The 26,124-nt window shown below is 42.6% G+C and overlaps 1 protein-coding gene across 1 annotated transcript in view; it reads left to right on the top strand.

Moving 5' to 3' along the window:
• Positions 1 to 2,013, top strand: part of LOC124607875 — a 74,910-nt gene extending 72,897 nt beyond the window's left edge. Inside the window, exon 3 of the mRNA XM_047139944.1 lies at positions 801 to 2,013. Within this exon, the coding sequence (XP_046995900.1) occupies positions 801 to 1,118 (318 nt within the window). The 3' untranslated portion in view covers positions 1,119 to 2,013. The remainder of the gene's footprint in view (positions 1 to 800) is intronic.
• The last annotated feature ends 24,111 nt before the right edge of the window (positions 2,014 to 26,124 follow it).

Raw genomic sequence — 26,124 nt, 5'->3', positions numbered from 1 at the left:
AGTATAGATTTAAGTGTCAGGAAGTCATTTCTGAAAGTATTTGTATGGAGTGTAGGCATGTATGGAAGTGAAACATGGACGATAAATAGTTTGGACAAGAAGAGAATAGAAGCTTTCGAAATGTGGTGCTACAGAAGAATGCTGAAGAATAGATGGGTAAATCACATAACTAATGAGGAGGTACTGAATATAATTGGAGAGGAGTTTGTGGCACTACTTGACTAGAAGAAGGGATCGGTTGGTAGGACATGTACTGAGGCATCAAGGGATCACCAATTTATTATTGGAGGGCGGCGTGGAGGGTAAAAATCGTGGAGGGAGTCCTAGAGATGAACACACTAAGCAGATTCAGAAGGCTGTAGGTTGCAATAGGTACTGGGAGATGAAGAGGCTTGCACAGGGTATAGTAGCATGGAGAGCTGCATCAAACCAGACCACAACAACAGCAACATAATTTATATATTCCCTCTCAGTTTATAACAGTTCACTGCTTTTGGTTTTTAGGGGAATCAGGCAAGGCACCTATCACACACGCAAGGAAAGCCATCGAAATGAGGTAATGCCTGATAGGTATGCAGCACACATAATGCACAGGTAATGCAGTTACGATTTTAACTGATCAAGGCTACTAGCAAAACTACTGTATTCTGTGCTTCCTTATAATAGCCCACAATAGCCAACGGTAATTTATAGCTCCACTTCCTAAACAAAAGCCTCTGACAGCGGAGCGAGTGATGTCCATCCCTGTTTTGCTTTGGCGCTCTCAGAGCCTTCCAATGAGAGAGACTGTATGCCGACAGGCGGTGAGACTGGTGAACGGGGTGGTGGGCGTGGTGCTGCGGAAGCGCGCCGGGGAGATCTCGGTCGCCGGCATCTGCGTGAACGCGGCGTGCTGCCTGGCGGACACGTGCGCGCTCGCCAACTTCGCCATCTTCTTGCTGCGCGTGGCCGGTGTCTTCTCCATCGACGCCGGCACGACCGCGTGGCTGCTGCCGGTCGTGCACGTGCCCGTGATCGGCAAGCAGGCGCAGTACGTGAAGCCGCCGACCAAGAGCCGCATCGGTGGACCCGCCTGGGCCGACCCCAACAGGAAGCCCACGGTGCTCGGGCCTCCGTAGCAGCCGCGGCACGCTACTCCATAGTGATATGGACCGTCGGTCGATACTGTAGCGCAGCGTAGCGGCAACGTGCTGAAGCACTGTGAACGCCAGCGCTCCTGGTGTCAAGTTTTCGTACTATGAGGACTGGCGTAATTAGACTGTTTATACAAAAGTGCTCCATCGAAGTTATCTAAGCGCTCAAACTTAATTCCATAACTGTTCTACTATTGTTATAATTCCCAGATCAATAGAGATCAAACACCGCTGTAAAACAGCTGTAGTGTATCCGTTGAAAATTTTGGGAATCCATTATGAGCTTAACATTTCCTTTTTTGGCGAACTAGTCGCTTAGGACCACGCGAAATCAGTGCTTGTCGCCCTTCCTTTCAGTTCATTATTCCTTCTTGAAAAACGAATGAGTGTTTCCGTTCCTCCGTTCATATTAGCTGTTTGATACTTCTCTCTTTTTCCTTCAATACCCCATGTTGTGGCACTTTCCTGATTGCAAGTCTCTCATGTAAATTTTGCGATCCTAATTCCTTGAGATCTTTATCTGCTTGTACCACTTGGATCTAGTAACATTATTTTTCAGAAAGTGTGGAGCTAATGGGTTAGTCTGTTGGGCTCCATTCTTCCTGTGTGTCCCATGAGTTGAATTCTTCGCATACGCATTGTAACCGTTATTTAATGAGTTGCGTGTAGATAATCTACTTTATTTATAATCAAGTTTTTATGAATTTCCTACTGTGTTATAACATGTGATTATGAATACGTCTTCCAGATGCTTTAAATATAAATTTTTACTGTACATACAAATCGAAATCGCTTTCGGACTAATTTCCTCTCATATCCTCGACGTCGTTTTCATTTAGTTTTATTTTATATTTTTATATTTTCGTTGGTTGCTGTTTCTTCTGTTCCCAGACGTTGGTACGCCCTACATTACGTTGATAATATGCTTTCTGTACATCTTGCATCTGTAATTTATATTTATACAACGACTACAAGAAATCTCTTCAATCTAAAAAAAAGTAAAACAAAAAGACAACGTAAGTTCATCTGAACATTTAAATAAATTTTATTCAGATTTTGCGTCTCTCTCATTTTTCTGTTGTGACTAAGTTGAAAATACAACCATTATTTTAAACAAATTGTCGAAGTAAGTGTTGGCTCGCAAACGTGCACACACACACACACACACACACACACACACACACACACCAAGGTCAAGGCATATGCACTGGCGCTGAACTTCATAATTATCTCACACATTAGGCTCCAATGACTGCAGTCTTTGACGAGACAAAGACATGTAGTTATGGCAGCACAAGAACGGAACAGTACGGAGACTACAAGAATCACTAGTGTTAGGTACTAAAAGCTGAGACTGTTGCTGTCGCAGTGATTTGTTCAACAAACCATATTTTTCTGCCGAATTTCTGGTTTTAGATTTCCCTACCGAACATGTGAGTAGATGCCATTAGTCGCAGATATCTCTTTATGGCCATGTATTTTTCAAAGTATGATCCACTACAGTTCGACAATAGTGTCATCACGAGTCTAGTTTTGAAAATAAGTACATGTGTAACTTCTTTGAGGCTATTTTTCTCATCAAAACATCAAGAGATTTTTTATCTCTCTTTCACTATAACACACTGTAGGGGAAAGTCCCAAGAGATGTTTCAGTGGAGACTGAAAGGATATCACCAATGCCTCTCCGACAAACATTGGAATGACAAACTGCCTACTGGCTTCTGTCTTCGGCCGACGTTCATCTAATGATTTTTCTGACGTTTCGCCAGCACGAGTGGCTGGCATTGTCAAAGCTTCACCCTCCACCGGCAATGGAGGGTGAAGCTGTGACAATGCCAGTCACTCGTGCTGGCGAAACGTCAGAAAAATCATTAGATGAACGTCGGCCGAAGAACCCGAGACAGAAGCCAGTAGGCAGTTTGTCAACAAGTGGCCATGAAAGCCTTAACAATTTTGTAACATTGGAATGGATAGACTCTCTTGACCCCTAACTGTTATATCAACTGAGACCAGAGCTATTGCATATTCCTTTTATACTTCATTGTGCACATAATGCTGTGAATTGAATAGTGTGTATATATCCATACGATAAATAATAATAAACCGTATCCCCAATATTGTCTTTTCGTAGTTCTATACAAAACGAATCTTACTACCGCTGAGGTCCCCATTCCACTTAAGATTTACGTATGGCCCTTACAACTACCTTCACAACGAATTTTGGTCTGGGTATCAAAGTATTTTGCACCACTCTGCTGATCTCTCTCGTTAAAATATTTGAATGATTCTTTCAAATTGTTTCCCACGTTCCTCTGCGCAAACCATATATTATAACGGCAATTACAAGATCAGTCACTATCTTTCATAACCCACACATCGGTCATTCATGTAATTTTTATTGTTACTTAATATGTTTTCCACTCAACCTCCGAGTATAGTACATAATCAATGGTGAGGTTCATGGATTTGGCAGTGGTACAATGAAGTTTCCCAAAAATGAAACTTGAACGAAGAATTAGAAGGCTTTAATAAATGATTCTGAACTGTTTTACTGGCGCATATCCTACACTTTACTTTTTTCAGCTCATCGTTAATCAGTTACGTGGTTTCTATTTGCAGTGCTATACTCATGGAACTACTTTGAGTGAATTTCCGTCTTTTCATGATCTGACAGGTTACAGAAAGACAGTGATTAAATCCTTTGCAAATTCTAAATGCTATGGACTGAGAAGGTAATAAATCAAGAAGTACGTAGCAGAAAAGAGGCGGAGAAAGGAAGGGGCCGTCAAGCGCATGCAGAGTACTTGAGTCGCAAATGGCTGCGTTGTCCCTATGGGCACGACAACCGTGATATCTGTGGTGAGTAAGGAAAACAAATGAACTCTGGTCTATCTGTCACACTGCCTACGCAGCCACGAGACGCTTGTGACTAAAGAAATTTTCTGTGGACGCTGTCGCGAAATCGACACCTCCAACAAGAAATAGTCACAGCACAAATTTCCAGCTCTGTGTTCTTTTATCCCAAGTCGAAGACTTTTTTAAGTTGTGTTTAAATGAATAAAATCTTTGTAAAGAAAGAAATAATTAAAATTTGCTGTTTAATTTATTAACTGTTCGTAGCCTATTGTATTATGTTTCATTAAGAATAAAAATCAGAGTTAATCTTTTGTTGGAGTCTTTATAAAATAATCACATCCTTAAGTTCCTTCTGTTATGCCAGCTTCCAGATTCCGCTCCAGCTGTGTCTCCAGGTGCCAATATAGGTGAAGTTAGCCAGTGCTGGTGTGATGTCAGGACGGTTTCTCAGCTGATCAGTGGGCGAATGGGTTCACTACTTTGTCCTCCTGCGGCAATGGTAGAATACAGTAGTGCAACGGTCCGACGAAGAGAAAATGGCTCTGAGCACTATGCAACTTAACTTCTGAGGTCATCAGTCGCCTAGAACTTAGGACTAATTAAACCTAATTAACCTAAAGACGTCACACACATCCATGCCCGAGGCAGGATCCGAACCTGCGACCGGAGCGGTCGCTCGGCTCCAGACTGTAGCGCCTAGAACGGCACGGCCACTCCGGCCGGCCGGATGAATAGAGCCCGCAAGTAAATGCCAGGATGACTTCAGATAAAGATGGATCACACAGCTACTGGAGCTAGGATCACTGCTGGGTTGAAGCCAGCTACTCATGAACTACACAATGAAGAGAGGTTATCAGCACTTTCGCAGTGATATTACAAACAGAAAGTACTATCCCATTATGGAAGTCAGTGAACTCGTAAGGAGCAGGAGAAACTTGCTCAAGAGGAAATGCTTAAAAAAATCATTGTAGCTAACAAATGCATTCGATACTGTTTTATTGGCCCACTTTTATCAACATATTATGGAACGAATGCGACATGATCAGTGGCGAAAGAGTATTTTACTCCGTTTTTGGGATTTGGAATGGCTAGAAAACATCTGACTGAATGAAAACACATTCATATTCTTGTTCATGGAATTAATGAATGTTATGTAACTATCTGTGGACTGTATACGAGAATCTTCGACCTTAGATACTAGTAGACTGGCCTTGCTGTGCAGAAGCTATGGGGCTAGTGTGGCTCCAACATAAACCACGTGGCTGTTGGCAAAACGTGGCGGGATTTCAAATCAGCGGTCTGCCATCCTGTGTTTATATCGGATTTTCCCCACATTTCTCAATTGACTGCCAAACGCTTCCAACAAAAACTACTTTTTTATTTGTGAAAAATTATGCCAGAACTACATATGACCTGGATTTGTTCAAAGTACCATTTATAAAATCTAACAAATACATCGAACGCCACTCTGATGGGCAGCGGGACGAAATTACTATAAAGTATCAATTACAGTAAAATGTCGTTAAAATTCTTTTAAACAGTAAGAGTGGGCTCGTGTCAAAACTTTAAACATTGTATTCGCCACGTTTCGGGCTCTAGTCACTTATAAAAGAAAATGTGCCATGGGAATTATGTCAACTATAGGTGTCAAAATTGTTTACTTTAGGAGCAGGTCCATTTTAGAGTATCAATTTTAGGTGCACTTCAAAGGTTCAGTTCCCACTATTTTCACAAAAGTTTAAACTATCAGTTTAAAAAAAAAAAAAAAGATATTTTAGATGAAAGGTAAGACTTTGCAGTTTCAGAAAATAATTTTGGAGCCTAGGTTTAAAAATGACAGACACTGTAAATACAAATTATAGATATACATTGTAAATAATAACTAACCTATCAAAACACTTCTCCGCGAAGTGCTTCGAGCAAAGGCGCGTATGTGCAAATGGCTTAAGGTTTTTCTGTTTCAGGGCCTGTATCCAAAGCTGCCTTCGGTTTTCATCCTTACGGAACCTATGAGTAGGAACGAGAAACGATTATACTTACTTATGTAACCGAATTATCACAGATACTTTCCAAAATGTAACATGAGTTTGACTTTACAGGCATCACTTTCAACACTTTAATTTACGAGATACTCTATTTCAAGTGTAAAAAACATATAAAAGTCACTTCAGCAGATTTCAATAAACGTATCTGCACTATCATAGAAACACTTACACGTGAAATGTAATGCCATTTTCCCGACAAAACGCTGAGTACAGCCATAAGCGCAACACGAAACAACCATGTTTTGCCAACATTCACGTGACTTCAGCCCAGAGATGTTGGAGCCACGATAATGACGTCAGGGCCAGTCTACTATATTTATGGTCGAAGAGGTGAATCTTTGCCAACAAAAGAGGAAGTGGGAGTAGCAGTTTACAAATTAGCCACTTTTGAAGAAAATATGGTTGGTGCCGATTAGTTCCATTTTTCTAATGCAGCAAATACGTCATCGTTTATAGCTATTTCCATCTAATAGAGATAAAAACGGCTTGTGTTCAATTAAATAAAGGAAATGAATGAGCTGAGATGAATACTTCTTCTTCACTCCATATAAAATCATTTCGTCCACATTACCCAACATTTTTAAAAGCTGAAATTTTCCCTTTGAATGTAAAGAATGATTGTGCAAGTAAAACTTCTACGTTCCTTGATTTTCAAACTCCAGAGTGAAACTGAACGTACTCAAACAGTTTTCTCTTTACTTATTCTGATCATCACTAAACTGACACACTGTATTTTAGCGCAACGCAATCTGACATTCAATAATCCCTACAAAACAATGGCCCTGACTAACAATAACCTATACCTTTCATGAATCACTTACCTCACAAAAATCTTCGTTACTGTAACTACTGCAATACTGCGAGCGCCAATACTGCCAACTAAATAAAAGATTCTAACTACTGAAGGCACTAACTACTGATAGGCATATAGTTAGCAAATGAAAGATTTTGATAGAGAACAAACAATGTATTTACCTTAATAGTGTTCAAAAGTCATAACATATATGTAAATTCTTGACATCCAGTTTAACAAATTTCCTTTTTCTGACGGACACACGTTCAGATCGTCCGCACATTTAACGTCTCAGAACTCTGGTATCTCTCTCCCCAAATCCACCACTGCTGGCGGCTCACCTCCAACTGCCCAACGCTACGGGCTGTTCACATCCAACTGCTCAAACACAACACTGGTGAATAAGTTCCAACAACGAGTCCAACCAGCCACAGATTGTACACAGCGTAGTCAGCGATTTTAATACAGAGCGCTAAGTGACGTTACCAACATAAAAACCTAAACAGCCTACTTAGAAAGCAAGTAAGAATCTGATAACCTAAGCAAGTTTTAAAGAGATTGAGCATTTACATGGGAACAAACATTGACTGCATAAGAAGACATCCAGCAGCTAGAACTGCATCTTCGGAGTCGATATTAGAGTATTTGCGTGACCAAACAGAGGCCTTATTGAAAAATCTAGGAACGCAACGTGATCAGTTACCATCTAAACTCGCCTACATATAAGTAGCAGCACAAGTAGATTATGCCGTAGATTACGTTCAACATTTTTTTCCGTGGTATTCTAATTCTTTATCATCGTGTTTTAACTGCCTGAAGGCACAAAATATTGAACCTCCGTTGTGGCTAATCCCCGGTTGAGGACTCAGCCTAATATGTAATTTACGACTTCACAGATAAAATGAAAGACTTTTGATTGTCTGGGTATGTGATCACAGGAGCAATGTTCAACAACACCTTTGAATGCTCCTTGCACTCTGCAGTCTAGTGGATCTTCACAATTTATCTTGATGATGCCTGTTCCTGCAAATTTGGTCATTCCAATAGTAGATGGTCAGTCCTAAGAAGGACTGCAACTCCGTTTCTCCAGTAGGGGTATGAAATTTCCGTATAGCTTCCATGAACCAAACATCCATTCATACCGTATCCTTGCCAATAATGTGGACATTGTTTAGCACAAAATCACATTTTTCCAATCTCAGCATTAAACACACCAGCTCCAGTCGACTAAGGAAGTTTCATAATCGTATTCTTCTTGATGTTCTTGAAGCATACTATGATGTCATTCAAGTACACCATTCAGTGCTTTTAGAACCCTATCTAGTAGGTGGTCAATGTTTAATCCGAATTCAGCGACACCTTCACCACTTCATCCTTGTCACTGTCCGGGAGATAGGACACATTTCCTTAGAGTGTGGTTGAATAGGCAGATTGTCCTGACTGAGGGCTCCATGAACTCATTCTTCTATCTAGTCATTTTTCTCCACAATGTCTAGGTTTGCTGTCACTATACTACATGAAAGTTCCACCACTGTTGAACTATGGAGTTATATGTAATGAGCACCACAAAGTTCACATACCTTACCTGTCCATTTTATCCAGCTCCTCATTGCCTGGTAAGGGCTGCATCATACACAGTGTATTAACTTGTAACTTTGATCCTGTATTCATCCATAATACCTTCCCTGTACTTTGCAGCACAACACTTTAAGGGACGATCCATACATTCAAACTGTCTTTTCCTGCGCTAAGAATCTGCCATCTGGCAGTTCCGTTATGTCTGGAGTAAAAACAGAATAAAGCCGCATCTAGCTCCACTATGCACCACTCTAGATCAACTTTAGCATGGTATGTAGCCAGATATAAAGCCCAAGCATGATGTCATAGCTACTGCCAACCCGAGAAAGAAATTCCATCCAAGACTGGAACTCGCCACTTCCACATGGAGGCTAACCCAGGCTGAACCGTGTGAATTTACTTGACTCTCTCCAACTGCACTTAATCTGTGAATTCGGAGATCCATGTTCCCTACAAACATATTTGACGTACTACCAACACCTGCAACCCTGTCTCAACCAAGGATTTACCATTTTACCCTCTATTACGTTGGCGTTGCAATACTCTGCCATCGATTCTGCATGTAGGTTTAATTTTATTTACATTTATCGGGAATGCTGTATAATGGCCAACACTCTCCCATTTTTGTCTGACAATGGAAAGTTATAGTGAAGCACACTTCGTATGGATGTAGGTAGCCGTAGTTACACAGAGATGAAGAGACTTGCACAGGATAGATTAGCACGGAGTCTTTGGGCCGAAGAGCACAACAAGAACATCCTTCTGCCTTATTCATATAAATATTGCTAGTATCATTGTAATTCCCAGTGTCCTATCTGTCAACATAATCTACCCTGGTACACTCTGCATCGATGTTGCGTGACCACTCATGCACATAAGATGTAATTTCTGCGTTGAATACAACCCCTCATTTCCCTTTTTCTTTACGCTGTGTTATCATCTCGATTTCTGCCAGGGCCATGGCAATTGTCTTTGCTTTGTTAAACATTTTCAGAAATTCAGACTTCACCTTACAGGAGATTATTGTCAAGAACGCTGAAGCATCCTCTGCTCTGTAAAAAAACAACATTCCATCGAAGGAGATCAGTAATTGGCGTATTTTGAACTTTATTTTAGACACAATCACATACTACGAGAGAATCATAACTGTTTTCGGTCTTCATTGCCCATTTTCAAATGCTATTGGGTATTGGTGGCACAGAAAATGCATGTAAGAAATGTTTCGCTCACCAAATGCCACATGTGACCAACAGCGTCTGAAGATGGCCACTTTAGGCCGACACTGGTTATGAGTGTGACACAGAATACGACTGTATGGTAAATAAAAGGAAATCCTCTGATATGCGTCAGGCATGAGGAATTTATTGGAACTACTGCTGTCTGCGGGGATGATAGGTGCCAGCAGTCGAGCATGAAAGCAGGATAGCTTCAGTTGAGGATTATTGATATATTTGTCGGCAAAATCTGATGGAGTTGAGGCGCTTTATAGGCAAACGCCAGGTACTCATTACCTCTATTCGAAGTGGAACGTGGCAATGGCGGAGTTGGAAGCAGCAGTGGCGGTATCAGTGGCATCAATTTCATAGCAGAAATAGAACCAGGTGGCATACATAGCCTGGTGTCACTGCAGCGGATGATGAAGGTCCGACATTGGCAGGTGCATTTGGCAGTCTTGCCATTCGTTATGGAGTCACTGAATGTTTCTTTTGAATGCACTTGCAGGGCCGATTTAATGGCCATCTAATATACACTCATGCTCATACACTCCTGGAAATTGAAATAAGAACACCGTGAATTCATTGTCCCAGGAAGGGGAAACTTTATTGACACATTCCTGGGGTCAGATACATCACATGATCACACTGACAGAACCACAGGCACATAGACACAGGCAACAGAGCATGCACAATGTCGGCACTAGTACAGTGTATATCCACCTTTCGCAGCAATGCAGGCTGCTATTCTCCCATGGAGACGATCGTAGAGATGCTGGATGTAGTCCTGTGGAACGGCTTGCCATGCCATTTCCACCTGGCGCCTCAGTTGGACCAGCGTTCGTGCTGGACGTGTAGACCGCGTGAGACGACGCTTCATCCAGTCCCAAACATGCTCAATGGGGGACAGATCCGGAGATCTTGCTGGCCAGGGTAGTTGACTTACACCTTCTAGAGCACGTTGGGTGGCACGGGATACATGCGGACGTGCATTGTCCTGTTGGAACAGCAAGTTCCCTTGCCGGTCTAGGAATGGTAGAACGATGGGTTCGATGACGGTTTGGATGTACCGTGCACTATTCAGTGTCCCCTCGACGATCACCAGTGGTGTACGGCCAGTGTAGGAGATCGCTCCCCACACCATGATGCCGGGTGTTGGCCCTGTGTGCCTCGGTCGTATGCAGTCCTGATTGTGGCGCTCACCTGCACGGCGCCAAACACGCATACGACCATCATTGGCACCAAGGCAGAAGCGACTCTCATCGCTGAAGACGACACGTCTCCATTCGTCCCTCCATTCACGCCTGTCGCGACACCACTGGAGGCGGGCTGCACGATGTTGGGGCGTGAGCGGAAGACGGCCTAACGGTGTGCGGGACCGTAGCCCAGCTTCATGGAGACGGTTGCGAATGGTCCTCGCCGATACCCCAGGAGCAACAGTGTCCCTGATTTGCTGGGAAGTGGCGGTGCGGTCCCCTACGGCACTGCGTAGGATCCTACGGTCTTGGCGTGCATCCGTGCGTCGCTGCGGTCCGATCCCAGGTCGACGGGCACGTGCACCTTCCGCCGACCACTGGCGACAACATCGATGTACTGTGGAGACCTCACGCCCCACGTGTTGGGCAATTCGGCGGTACGTCCACCCGGCCTCCCGCATGCCCACTATACGCCCTCGCTCAAAGTCCGTCAACTGCACATACGGTTCACGTCCACGCTGTCGCGGCATGCTACCAGTGTTAAAGACTGCGATGGAGCTCCGTATGCCACGGCAAACTGGCTGACACTGACGGCGGCGGTGCACAAATGCTGCGCAGCTAGCGCCATTCGACGGCCAACACCGCGGTTCCTGGTGTGTCCGCTGTGCCGTGCGTGTGATCATTGCTTGTACAGCCCTCTCGCAGTGTCCGGAGAAAGTATGGTGGGTCTGACACACCGGTGTCAATGTGTTCTTTTTTCCAGGTGTGTAAATTAAGGATAATGTTGATAACGCTCTGGTGGGCGGTTTGCGGGTTTAAATCACCTCGGGGTATGACCATGCGGTGCATTTGACCTGCGGTCGTCACAAGGTGGCGCTGGCAGCAGTCCACACACGCAGAGGTGTGTTGGTGCATGTCAGAGTATGATGCAGCGAGTAAGTGTGCAGACGTTTTCAGACATGCTAATGGTGACTTTGAGTTGAAAATGGTTCAAAGAAAACATATTGATGACATTATGAGTGGTAGAATACTAGGGTGACTGGAGGCTGGTCAAACACACCAGGTCGTAGCACGGGCCCTGCTTGTGCCACAAAATGTGATCTCAAGATTATGGCAACGATTCGCACAGTGTGCAACACCACAAAAAGACCGATATCTCACCATCAGTGCCCGCAGACGGCCACGGAGTACTGCAGGTAGCCTTGCTCAGGACCTTACCGCAGCGCAACCACTGGAACAGTTGTCTCCAGACACATAGTCTACAGACGACTCAACAGACATGGTTTATCCGCCCGGAGACCTGCAAGGTGCATTCCACTCACCCCTGGTCGCAGGAGAGCCCGTAAAGCCTGGTGTCAAGAACACAGTACACGGTCATTGGAACAGTGGCCCCAGGTTATGTTCGCGGACGAGACCAGGTATAGTCTGAGCAACGATTATCGCCGTGTTTTCATCTGGCGTGAACCAGGAACCAGACACCAACCCCTTAATGTCGTTGAAAGGGACCTGTATGGAGGTCCTTGTTTGATGGTGTGGGGTGGGATTATGATTGGTGCACGTACACCCCTGCATGTCCTTGACAGACGAACTGCAACAGGTCAGGTGTATCGGGACGTCATTTTGCACCAGTATGTCCGCCTTTTCAGGGGTGCAGTGGGTCCCACTTTCCTCCTGATGAATGATAACGCACGGCCCCACCGAGCTGCAATCGTGGAGGAGTACCGTGAAACAGAAGATATCAGGCGAATGGAGTGGTTTGCCTGTTCTCCAGACCTAAACCCCATCGAGCACGTCAAGGGATCCTCTTAGTCGACGTATCGCTGCACGTCTTCAAACTCCTAGGACACTTCAGGAGCTCCGACAGGCACTGGTGCAAGAACGGGAGGCTATACCCCAGCAGCTGCTCGGCCACCTGATCCAGAGTACGCCAACCCGTTGTGCGGCCCATGTACGTGTGCATGGTGATCATATCCCATATTGACGTCGGATACATGCGCAGGAAACAGTGGCGTTTTGTACTACATGTGTTTCGGGACAGTTTTCTCAACTTATTACAACTTACCACCAATACCGTGGACTTACAGAAGTGTGTCGTGTGTGTTCCCTATGTTCCTATGCTATTAGCGCCAGTTTTGTGTAGTGCCACGTTGTGTGGCACCACATTCTGCAGTTATCCTTAATTTATGAGCATGAGTGTAGATGTGACCCCATGTACTAGGCCATCCCCGCAACAACAGCTCACTGACCACGCACTTCTCTCATGCTGAGGTAACAAAAGACATGGGATAGCGATATCTACATATACAGATGGCAGTAGTATTACATACACAAATTGTAAAAGGACAGAGCATTGGCAGAGTTGTCAGTCCTACCCAGGTGATTGGTGTGAAAAGGTTTCCGAAGTGATTATGACCGCACGACTAGAATTAACAGACTCTGAGTGCGGAATGGTAGTTGAAGCCAGACGCATGGGCCATCCCATTTCGGAAATCGTTAGGGAATTCAGTATTCAGAGACCTACAGTGTCAAGACTGTGCGGAGAATACCAAATTTCAGGCGATACCTCTCACCACGGACAACGCAATGGCCGACGGCCTTCATTTAACGACTGAGAGCAGCGGCGTTTGCGTTGAGTTGTCAGTGCTAACAGACAAGCAACACAGCATGAAATAACAGCAGAAATCAATGTGGGATGTACGACGAAGGTATCCTTTAGGACAGTGCCGCGAAATCTGACGTTAATGGGCTATGGCAGCAGACGACTGACGCGAGTGCCTTTGCTAACAGCACGACATAGCATGCAGCGCCTCTCCTGGGCTCTTGACCATATCGGTTTGACCCTAGACAACTGGCTGGCTCTGAGCACTATGGCACTTAACTTCTGAGGTCATCAGTCCCCTAGAACTTAGAACTACTTGAACCTAACTAACCTAAGGACATCACACACATCCATGCCCGGGGCAGGATTCGAACCTGCGACCGTAGCGGTCGCGCGGTTCCAAACTGAAGCTCCTAGAACCGCTCGGCCAACCCAGCCGGCCTAGAAAACTGGAAAACAGTGTTCTTGTCAGATGAGTCACGACTTCATTTAGTAAGATTTGGTACGGTTCGAGTGTGGCGCAGACCCCACGAAGCTCAAGAAGTTGTCAACAAGGCACTGTGCAAACTGGCGGTGGCTCCATAACGGTGTCGGCTGTGTTTACATGGAATGGACTGGGTCCTCTGGTCCAACTGAACTGATCGCCGACTGTAAATGGCTATGTTCGGCTACCTGGACACCATTTGCAGCCATTCACGGAGATCATGACCGCAAACAACGATGGAATTTTGATGAACGACAATGCGCCATGTTACCGGGCCACAGTTCTTCGCGATTGGCTTGGAAAACATTTGGGACAATTCGTGTGAATAATCTGGCCACCGAGATCGCTCACCATGAATCCCGTCGAAAATTTATGGGACTCAGTCGAAGGGCCAGTTCGTGCACTTTTCCTGCACCGACAACACTTTGACACTTATGGACCGTTAAACGGGCGGTATGGCTCAATGTTTCTGCAGGGGACTTCCAACGACTTGTTGAGTCCATGCCACGTCGAAATGCTGAACTACGCCGGGCAAAAGGAGGTCCGATACGATATTAGGAGGTATCCAACGCCTTTTGTCACCCTAGTGTATAATGATTGAAGCAAAAAAGCTTTTTCAATACAAGATTAGTTTCATCATGTCCTGTCTCTCCAAAATCACTGAATTCTACCTGGAATTACACTACTGGCCATTAAAATTGCTGCACCACGACGATGACGTGCTACAGTCGCGAAATTTAACCGACAGGAAGAAGATGCTGTGATATGCAAATGATAAGCTTTTCAGAGCATTCACACAAGGTTGGCGCCGGTGGCGACACCTACAACGTGCTGACATGAGGAAAGTTTCCAACCGGTTTCTCATACACAAACAGCAGTTGACCGGCTTTGTCTGGTGAAACGTTGTTGTGATGCCTCGCGGAAGGAGGAGAAATGCGTACCATCACGTTTCCGACTTTGATAAAAATCGGATTGTAGCCTGTCGCGATTGCGGTTTATCGTACCGCGACATTGCTTCTCGCATTGGTCGAGATCCAATGATCGTTAGCAGAATATGGAATCGCTGGCTTCAGGAGGGTAATACGGAACGCCGTGCTGGATCTCAACGGCCTCGTATCACTAGCAGTCGAGATGACAGGCATCTTATCCGCATGGCTGTAACGGATCGTGCAGCCACGTCTCAATCCCTGTGTCAACAGATGGGGACGTTTGCAAGACAACAACCATCTGCACGAACAGTTCGACGACGTTTGCAGCAGCATGGACTATCAGCTCGGAGGCCATAGCTGCGGTTACCCTTGACGCTGCATCATAGACAGGAGTGCCTGCGATAGTGCACTCAACGACGAACCTGGGTGCACGAATGGTAAAACGTCATTTTTTCGTATGAATCCAGGTTCTGTTTACAGCATCATGATGGTCGCATCCGTGTTTGGCGAAATTGCGGTGAACTCACATTGGAAGCGTGTATTCGTCATCGCCATACTGGCGTATCACGCGGCGTGATGGTATGGGGTGCCATTGGTTACACGTCTCGGTCACCTCTTGTTCGCATTGGCGGCACTTTGAACAGTGGACGTTACATTTCAGATGTGTTATGACCCGTGGCTCTACCCTTCATTCGATCCCTGCGAAACCCAACATTTCAGCAGGATAATGCACGACCGCATGTTTCAGGTCCTGTACGGGCCTTTCTGGATACACAAAATGTTCGACTGCTGCCCTGGCCAGCACGTTCTCCAGACCTCTCACCAATTGAAAACGTCTGCTCAATGGTGGCCGAGCAACTGGCTCGTCACAATACACCAGTCACTACTCTTGATGAACTGTGCTACCGTGTTGAAGCTGCATGGGCAGCTGTACCTGTACACGCCATCCAAGCTCTGTTTGACTCAATGCTCAGGCGTATCAAGGCCGTTATTACGGCCAGAGGTGGTTGTTCTGGGTATTGATTTCTCAGGACCTATGCACCCAAATTGCGTGAAAATGTAATCAGATGTCAGTTCTAGTATAATATATTTGTCCAATGAATACCCGGTGTAGGAATTTTAATGGCCAGTAGTGTAGTAACAAAAGTGATGAAACTGTTCACATATTTCAAGATTTCTTAAATAACTCTTTGATTCAGGAGATGGTTTAGAAAAGCAGATAGAAAATAATGAAAAGAAGGGAATTCCACGAGTGAAGTCGGGTGAGGTCCATAGGAGCATAACCTCAATAAGTCAGTTGGCGATGACATCAGATCTGACTGTAGAGCTTCGGGAGTCACTCAACGGAATGGCCCGATTACACATGAGTGCGATTGATGTTAATGTTGTCCCTTGCACAGTCGCACCACTCGCATAATGGTCTAGATCTTAACACAGAATGATACACATTAGTATTAAATTATGCAGAAAATGAGTAAAGGTAGAGATGTATTCGCAATTAGTAACATAAACTCCTAGGCCATAGATCTAATTGAGTACTGCATAGCTATTTCAGTGCCATCGTTGAGCGACAGACATATAAATACATGTAACTGTTGTCCATCTTCGGGTTTTCAACTTGCAATGACTGATCCATCATATTCTGTAAGCGCAACTACATAAATTCTATTCCTTCTTCTAATATTTCCGCTGTATGCCTTCTGGTCATCTTCAGAATGAGCCAAAACAGTGACACACCCATGGACCGCACTTCTGTGCATGCTGTCACTTACACGTAGCCGCCAGCAGCGTGGATCTGTGGCAAAGAGGTATGCAACGAGACAAAATTTCGTAGAGCGTCTATACATCCGTCATGTCTGAAACAAACTGAAATACCGTCAGCCATGTTTTTTCTTAGCCAACGGCGTCACCTCTTTTGTCACACCCCTTTTAAATTGCCTTAAAAAATACGGTAAACAGCGTTGTTTTCGGTGAATACTCGTAGCAACAAGGAGAGTATTAGTTGAAATATTGCCTAACTTTTCGATGTAGATAAAACTGCAAGACGATTCAAAACATAATCTTTGCCCACTCACAATAACATCGCTAACTGTACACAAAATAAACGTTTGTCTTCAGGTACCACCTGGACATCATATGTCCAAACTACTATGAAATTTTGCGTGGATGAAAATGCGCTATGTCCCTGGGCACAACTGTTTGCCAACGACACTTTCGCAATTATGGACGACTACGGAGGCACTATGGCTCAATATTTCTGCAGGGGACTTTTTAAGTTCATTTCATTTTGAGTTGCAAAAACTCTGTATTTTTGTTGGAACTTTAAGCATTCACCACAGACTCAAAGATCAGTTCACTTCAGACAAGAGCACTTTTCAAAAAAATTGAGTGGTACTAATAATTAACATAAATAATTCAATAATGATAAAACAATAATAATGACTTACAAGGCAACAGAACAATTTGTTAATATTTCATTTTTAATGTTTTATTGAAATTTCACATTTGGAATACTTTCATTTGCATTTCATTTTTACGACGTTTTCTGACATTCCATTTTTACCAACCGTTACATAAAATAAGCTTGGTATATAGTTGTCTTACAACTTTACATCTCTGCTCAAAAGATTTAGTTTTACATACATGATTTATTCTGCTCATAAAATAATGCTTGCAGAGCAGATGATTCTTCAGTTGCATATTCTATGTTTGTACTCTTGTCATATTACGCCTTCAGCTTTTTCTGGACTTGGAAGACAGTAATTCTGGTTACCAGAGGCACATTTATAGTCACTGAAATAATGAAATTCTTCCATAACATATAATAACAATTTTACTACATAAAAATAAAAATTTTACATCCGTGCGATAAAGACATGGAGTAAAATTCAGTTATAGACTTACTATGTGATACTGATGCTTAAGTAATAGGACATTCTTCCAAACTGTCATGAGTTCTCTCGGTCGTTAGTTATTATGTTTTCTTTTTGTAAAGTCGAAGGAAAAGTAAGGATAGCTGGTTTTGCCTGCTTTCACAGGTAGACACTGAGGTGACAAAAGTCTTGGGATAGCGATACGTACATGTATAAATGGTGGTAGTATTCCATACACAGTATATAAAAGGCCAGTGCATTGGTGGAACTGTCATTTTTACTCAGGTGATTCACCTGAAAAGGTTTCCGACGTGATTATGACAGCATGAATGGAATTAAGAAACTTTAAACATGGAATGGTAGTTGGAGATAATGCATGGGACATTACTCCATTTCGGAAATTGTTAGGGAATTCAATACTCCGCGATCCACAGTGTCAAGAGCGCGCCGGGAATACCAAATTTCAGGCATTACCTCCCACCATGGACAATGCAGTGGCAGAGAGCTCACCAACAGCGGAGGCGTTTGCGTAGAGTTGTTAGTGCTAACAGACAAGCAAATGAGTGTCGGACGTACGACGAACGTATCCGTTAAGACACTGCGACGAAATTTGGCGTTAATAGGCTATAGCAACAGACGACCGACGCGAGTGCCTTTGCTAACAGCACGGTAACGCCTGTAGTGCCTCTCTTGCGTTTGTGACCATATCGGTTGGAGGCTAGACGACTGGAAAATCGTGACGTGATCAGATGAGTCCCAATTTCAGTTGGTAAGAGCTGATGGTAGTGTTCAAGTGTGGCGCAGACCACACGAAGCCATGGCCACACATTGTCAAGAAGACACGGCACAAGCTCTTGGCATTTCCATGACAGTATGGGCTCTTTTTGCATGGAATGGACTGCGTCCTTTGGATGTTCGGTTACTTGGATACCATTTTCAGCCATTCATGAGCATCATGTTTCCAAACAACGATGAAATTTACGTGGATGACAATGCGCAATGTCCCTGGGCCACAACTGCTCGCGATTCGTTTGAAGAACATTCTGGGCAGTTCGAGCTAATAGCTTGGCCAACCAGATCGACCGACATGAAACTTTGTCTGACAGCTTCGTGGTGAATATGGAAAATAGATTTGACCTACTACTTCAGAAGCTGGTGAGCCTCAAGCAGTTGCAGGTGTAGACAGGGCACAACAAACTTTCAGCAGCAAATTGAAAAGTAAGAATGTAGGGAAATCAGTAAAGAGAAAGAAAGTGTTGTTGTTAGGTAGTTCCCATAGAAGAGGTGTTGGCCAACTTTGGCAGGATGAACTAGTATCAGAATACCAGGTCACCAATTTTTTTAAACCTAGTGCTGGTCTGGAGCAGATGACAGAGGATTTAGGATCACTTTGCAAAGATTTCACTAAGGAAGACACAGTGGTTATAATGGGTGGAGCTGCTAATAGTATTGACAGAGATCCTGGGTACTGTATAGAGTGTGACCTGGGAAAGATTGTATCAGCATCGAAGCGTATTAGTGTTGAGTTTGTTTCTGTTCTTGGGTGCCATGGCCGACTTCATTTGAACTCTTCTACCAGGAGAGTTAATTTGGAGTTGGAACAACTGCTTATGTCGGATGCAGGGTCACACATTGGTGTGGTTCCTGTTGATTCTCTCAATAGGTGGGATTATACTAGACATAGCCTTCACTTAAACAGGAAGGAGAAGGGTAAACTGGCTAGGAAAATAGCAGGAAAGTTAAAGGGGGGAGGCACTGTCATGAGTGATAAAATACCAGTGATTATAGGGTTCAGAAAAAACCCTTTTTTGAGGTAGGGAGGACAGAAAGAAACCAAGTTTTAAGAGATGTTAGGATTGAGACAAACCTTCAGTTTAAGAAAGAAACCAAAAAACATAATTCTAACTTATTACCTCAGCATAAACAGCTGTTGGTTAAGAATTTTCAACAACAGGCAGAAATTTCAACTCTACCTAACATTAACTCAGTCAATGTGAAATGTCAGCTATCTTTATTGCATCAAAATATTCGAGGCCTGCTAAATAAAATCAATGAATTAATTTCTGCGTAGATGAATTAGAATCCTCATATCCAGCTGACACAATCTGCTTCTCTGAACAGCATGTGAGCACTGGTATAAAAAATTTAAGTGTTACAGGATTTAGGTTAGCATCTCACTTTTCTAGAGCAGAAATGGAGATAGGAGGAGTTGCCACATTCGTCAGAAACTGCCATAAATTTAAGAACATAGACATTCATAAATTTTGCCTAGAACGGCATATGATAGCATGTGCAACAGAGGTAGAATTTAATAAAAAATGCTTCATAATATTAAATGTATATCAAGCACCTGCAGGTAACTTTAATCTGTTCATAAACCACCTTGAAGCTCTACTGGCCCATTTAACAACCAAAAACAAAGAAATAGTTGCTGATGATTTCAATGTAGATTTCCTTAAAGACTCTCCCAATAAGAACTGAATTGAGTTAGTCACACTGTCATTCAACATTATTCCCATTGCAAAGTTCCCAAATAGGGTAGCCAAATGCTCACAAACAGCCATTGATAAAATATTTATAGAAAAGCCCAATGAACAAAACCAATAGTCAATGGCCTCTCAGACCATGACATGCAGTTTCTTCTGTTAAATGTTAACACTGAACAGGATATAAAATCTGTTAAATCTGAGCTCCAGAGGGTAATCAATAAGCCAAAAATTGATTATTTTAGGACACTCCTCAGAGACATTCACTGGACTGATGTTTACAGTGCTCATGGCATGAATGAAAAATTTAACACTTTTCTAATAAAGTGCTGACCTTATTTGAACACTGTTTTCCTCCAAAACAAACCAAGGTTAGAGGAAAGTCTACATAGAAGCCATGGATTACTCAAGGAATAGAGGTATCTTGTAAAACAAAAAGAAAACTGTATCTGTCAATCCGTAGCAGTTCTGATGTTGATGCTATAGCACATTACAAGAAATACAGCAAAATATATAAACTGTAATAAGGACATCAAAGCAAATATATTACAAGGAAAAAAATAGTCATATCAGATAACAAAATAAAGGCATTGTGGAATATAGTGAAGGAGGAGACTAGCAGAACCATACATGAAAAGGGGCAAATAGCATTAAGAGTAAATGATACATTGGTGACAGATGTGTATAGTGTTGCAGAACTTTTTAACAAACATTTTATAACTGTTACTGAAGACATGGGATTGTCAGGTTCTGTAGATGCTGCCATGGGATACCTTAGACCAGACATCTCAAGTAACTCCCATAATATGAATGTGACCCTCACTGCCCCAGCAGAAGTGATGTCCATCATAAAATCTTTAAAATCAAAAACATCTAGTGGGTATGATGAAATATCAACAAAGTTAATTAAAGAATGTGATTCTGAGTTAAGTAATTCATTAAGCTATCTGTGTAACCAGTCGTTTATCAGTGGAATATTTTCTGAATGGTTGAAATATGCTGAAATTAAGCTACTGTTTAAGGAGGGAGATATTTTGTGATCTGTCATAGGCATCTGACTCTGTAAATCACAATATCCTTTTAGGTAAATTAGAATATTATGGTGTAACAGGAAATGCTGGAGAATGGTTCAAATTTTATATCTCTGGCAAAAAACAAAGGGTGTTATTAGGAAAGAGACATGTATTAAGCTATCAGGCATCATCCAACTGGGAACTAATTACATGTGTGGTCCCACATGGTTCCATCTTAGGACCCTGACTTTTTTTTGTTTATATCAATGACCTTTCATCAGTATCATTACCAGATGCCAAGTTTGTTTTGTTTGCTGATGATACAAACATTACAATAAATAGCAAATCAAGTGTAGTCTTAGAAAGATCAGCTAATAAAATATTTGTGGACATTAATCACTGGTTCCTCACCAGTTCTTTGTCACTATTACTACTACTCCTTGGCGCTACAGCTCTTGTAGGACCTTGGCCTCCCAGACAACCACCACCCACTCTTCACTGCTGGCTGCCTTGGCTCTCCATCTTCTCACTCCCATCCTTCTCAAATCCTTTTCCAAGTTGTCTAGCCATTTGGTCCCTGGTCTGCCCCTATACGACGTCTACTGGGTTTTCCTGTGAAAACTTTCTTGACTGTGCTGTTCTCCACCATTCGTTCTACATGTCCCAACCAATGTAGTCTATTACTCTTTATTTCAGACACGTTATCTGGTTTGTTGTACAACTCTCTGATCTCCTTATTATTACTGATTCTCCATAAATTCCTATCATTCACTTGCCCATAAATTTTCCTAAGTATCTTTCTTTCCCAAGTATCTTCCTTTCCCATCTCAGCAACAACTCCTCATCGTTTTGTGTCATAGTCCAGGTCTCCGAACTATACATCACCACAGGTCTAAGTACTGTATGATACACCATCAGCTTCAGATTCCTACTAAGGCTCCTTGCTTTAAACACTTTAACTAGTGCAAAGTAGCTCGTGTTACCAGCTGCAATCCTTGCATGTATTTCTTCTCTCATATCATTATTCTCAATTACCAGTGACCCAATATATTTAAAGCTACCACAGCGTTCATATTCTTTTCCGTTCAAAGTCATGCTTCTTTCTCCTTCACTATATCTCTTCCTAGAAGTTAACATGTACTTGGTCTTTGATTGTTTAACGGTCAGCCCCATCACCGCATCATACCTTTCTACTTTTTCAAGTTTTTCTTCCAGGTCCTGTTTCCTCCTGCATAACAAATCAATATCATCCGTATATACAAGCTCCTGAGTCACTCTATTAAACAGTGTTCCCCCAGGGTTGTTGGTTTGTGTCTTTCGCATTGCACTCTCCAAGGCGACATCAAACAGAACAGTGGAGAGCACATCACATTGCCGCAGTCCTTGGTTAACTTCAAATGCGTGTGATAAAGTGCCTTCGATCTTTACTTTGCATACTGTTCTTATCAAAGTCATTTGAACCAATCTTATCAGTTTGTTCAAATGGTTCAAATGGCTCTGAGCACTATGGGACTCAACTGCTGAGGTCATTAGTCCCCTAGAACTTAGAACTAGTTAAACCTAACTAACCTAAGGACATCACAAACATCCATGCCCGAGGCAGGATTCGAACCTGCGACCGTAGCGGTCTTGCGGTTCCGGACTGCAGCGCCTTTAACCGCACGGCCACTTCGGCCGGCTATCAGTTTGTTAGCGACTCATGCCTCTTGCATTGATTTCCAAAGTTGAACCCTTTTGATACTATCATAAGCTCATTTGAAGTCAATGGACTGCTGGTGGACCTGGTTGTGTACTCATAACATTTTTCAAGGATCTGTCTGACAGTGAAAATCTGGTCTGTAATGGATCTATTAGTTCTGAAACAACACTGGTAGTCTTTGTCACTAAACTTTGTAAAAATACAGTACATGCATTTCAGAACTTGTAAGGGGTGTCCCACGAGTATATGCCTAACATATGATGCCAAGCAGATAGAAGAAATGGACAGTGTTAAATTCTTGGGATTACAGCTTGATAATAAATTCAATTGGGACGAGCACACCACAGAACTGCTGAAGCGTCTAAACAAATCTCTATTTGGAATGCGACTTCTGCCAGAACAGGTGATATAAAAATGAAAAAGCTGGCATACTATGCTTACTTTCACTCCATAGTGATATATGGGATTATTTTTTGGGGTAATTCATCAAGCCAACCTAAAGTACTCCGGGCACAAAAATGTGAAATAAGAGCTATGTGCGATGTGAACTCAAGAACATCCTGCAGAGGCCTGTTTAGGGAACTAGGGATACTAACTACTGCTTCCCAATATATTAAGCCCTAAATAAAATTTGTCATCAAAAATACATCACTCTTTCAAACCAACAGCTCAGTTCATGGACTCAATACTAGAAATAAGAATAATCTTCACAAGGATTTATAGTCACTTACTCTTGTACAAAAAGGCGTGCATTATTCAGAAACACACATTTTCAATAACATGCCAGCAGCCATAAAAATCTTAACACCCAATGAAATTCAGTTTAAGAGAAGCCTAAAGGATTTATTGGTGGCCAACTCCTTCTGCTCCATTGATGAATTCCTCAGTAGAACCACATGATTTTATATATATATATATATATATATATATATATATATATATATATATATATATATATATATATATAACCCTAGTGATTGTCACTGACAGTTTGGTTGAAATTGGTGCGGTGGTTTAGGAGGAGATGTGGAACACAAACACACGCACACAACACACACACACACACACACACACACATGTTTATGACTACATTGTCCTGGCTGACTCCTGCAGTACAGATGTGGTTTTGGCACTGGTTTCTTCACCAGGCAACCACGATTCCGCGGTTTGTTTCATTCATCCTGTTGACAGATGCGACCACCTTTCCATGGAGTGGAATCTTCAACTTTTATAACAGTCATCTGTGGGATAGTGTGCAGAACCCCCGTGGTATGGTGACAGCGAATCTTCAGCATCGTTGCAGCCGGAACGTGTGGGCCAGGATAGTGGGCGACTGTATTTTGGAACCAGTTTTCCTCCCACGCCACCCAACTGGCCGGGACTATCGGCGTCTCTTGGGGGTGACTTTGCCTTCTCTGCTGGAAGAAATGCCGCTGAAGATTCAAAGGGTTATGCGGCTGCTACAAGATGGTGCTCCAGCCCACTTCACCGTTAACGCCCGGAGATAATTTTAATAACAGTAGTTTGACCATGACTCTCTCACATTGGTCTTCCAGGTTTCTCCACCAAGGCTGTGATACTGACTTTAAAATCCAAAAATAACTCTTTCTACACGACATTTTATGAAAAAGTTGTCACACTTTTTTATCCATATTGGGTCTTATGAACCCTGGTTATGAATCCTGGGGCCGTTAACGATTGTCAGTAATGAATGCAACCAGCCATAAATACGTTCAAAATGCTTTAATTAAATGTTATAACCAGTTTCAATATACCACACCCATCTTCAGGTGGCTAACATTTCGTTACATTGATGTTTTTGTTAGCAGCCTGTCATCTGCTCCTGCACTGCACATGAGTGATTGAACGTTTAGAGCCACTTTATATGTTGTTTCATTAATGGAAACATGTGCCTGCATTTGTTTAGATACAGGGTGAAATAGTTTTATATACTTACATGTGTTCCATTGGATGGTGATTAGTTTTGTTGTGGTATTTACGGTTATACAAGGCGATGTATCTGGATCATTTATTTTAAAAAGTTTTGTCTCAATATGTTGTCCATGCTTGGGCTGAGTATATTAAAGGACAATATTGTCTCTCATGCTGTTGTTCAGCCATAGATTTTACATCATGTAGTGGCTCTGAACTGAGAAACAAATATTAGTAAAGCGGTGTCCTTACTACAGTGCTGAATGAGTATGCAACTTGAAGATCTGTACAAATCTTTCGGCAAGGTCACTGACTTCTAGATGAAATAGTATGATTTTGAAGAGTGGTAGTCCATTTCTTTCTAAAAAAATCGGAACTCTTGAGAAGAAAATTGAGTGCCATTGTCAGTAACTATTGCTCTCGCCAGTCTTTCGATGAGGAAAATCCTTGACATAGCCCGAATTGTTTTCATAGATGTAACTGATGACATTTGAATAACATAAGGAAATTTTAAAAATGCGTTGATGGCGACGAGCCAGCAGCTGATTGAAAATGGGCCAGCACAGTTGACGCGCCGACATGACCAAATATTGTTATGGTGGAGCTGACTAGTATTTTTGACATAAATGGCATTTAACCAGTATCACTTCTACGCCTCTATCTATATTTTCCCAGTAGCAATGCTCTGTGGTAATGTGTTGAGTATATACTATGTACAAGTGGAATTGATGCATCATTTGAAGTACTTTCGATTTAAGTACCTCAGGAATAACAATTTATATCTTCCTTGAATTGGAATGCACCAAAATAACGCCTGTGTAAATTGTGAGAGTATGACTCATGTGCGAGCAGGGCTTAACTTAAACTTGATTAGAGAACTTTTTATCCATTGGTCACTCGATCTGAATGTATTGTTTGATCTTATTCGTAGATAAAACTGAATCATTTGACACGAGCTCTGCAGTTAAATTCGAATTCAGTGGAAAATTTTCCAGTCATTTGACTGACTAAATCTAACGAAAAACACGCATCTGCTGAAGTATCTGGAGTTTTATCCTGCCCTATAGGTAATCATGAAATGAAAATCTGCATTTGAATCTTTGGCTATGAAACAGAAAATTATTTCATAGGCATAATTGGACCAAAGTAGCACCCAGCAACGCAATCGTTGAGCCGTCCTGGAAGGAACTATTATTTGGTCCAAAGACGGCCATCAAAGTCTTGTGGTCTGTAGTGGGAATGACTCTACAGCCTTAAGTATATTCATGTATCTTCTTCACAGCAAAAATGATCC

This window comes from Schistocerca americana, chromosome 1 (assembly GCF_021461395.2).
Source record: "Schistocerca americana isolate TAMUIC-IGC-003095 chromosome 1, iqSchAmer2.1, whole genome shotgun sequence".
Classification (NCBI taxonomy): Eukaryota; Metazoa; Arthropoda; class Insecta; order Orthoptera; family Acrididae; genus Schistocerca; species Schistocerca americana.
Note: the sequence above shows the minus strand (reverse complement) of the source record. Positions and strands in the feature narration are given on the sequence as shown.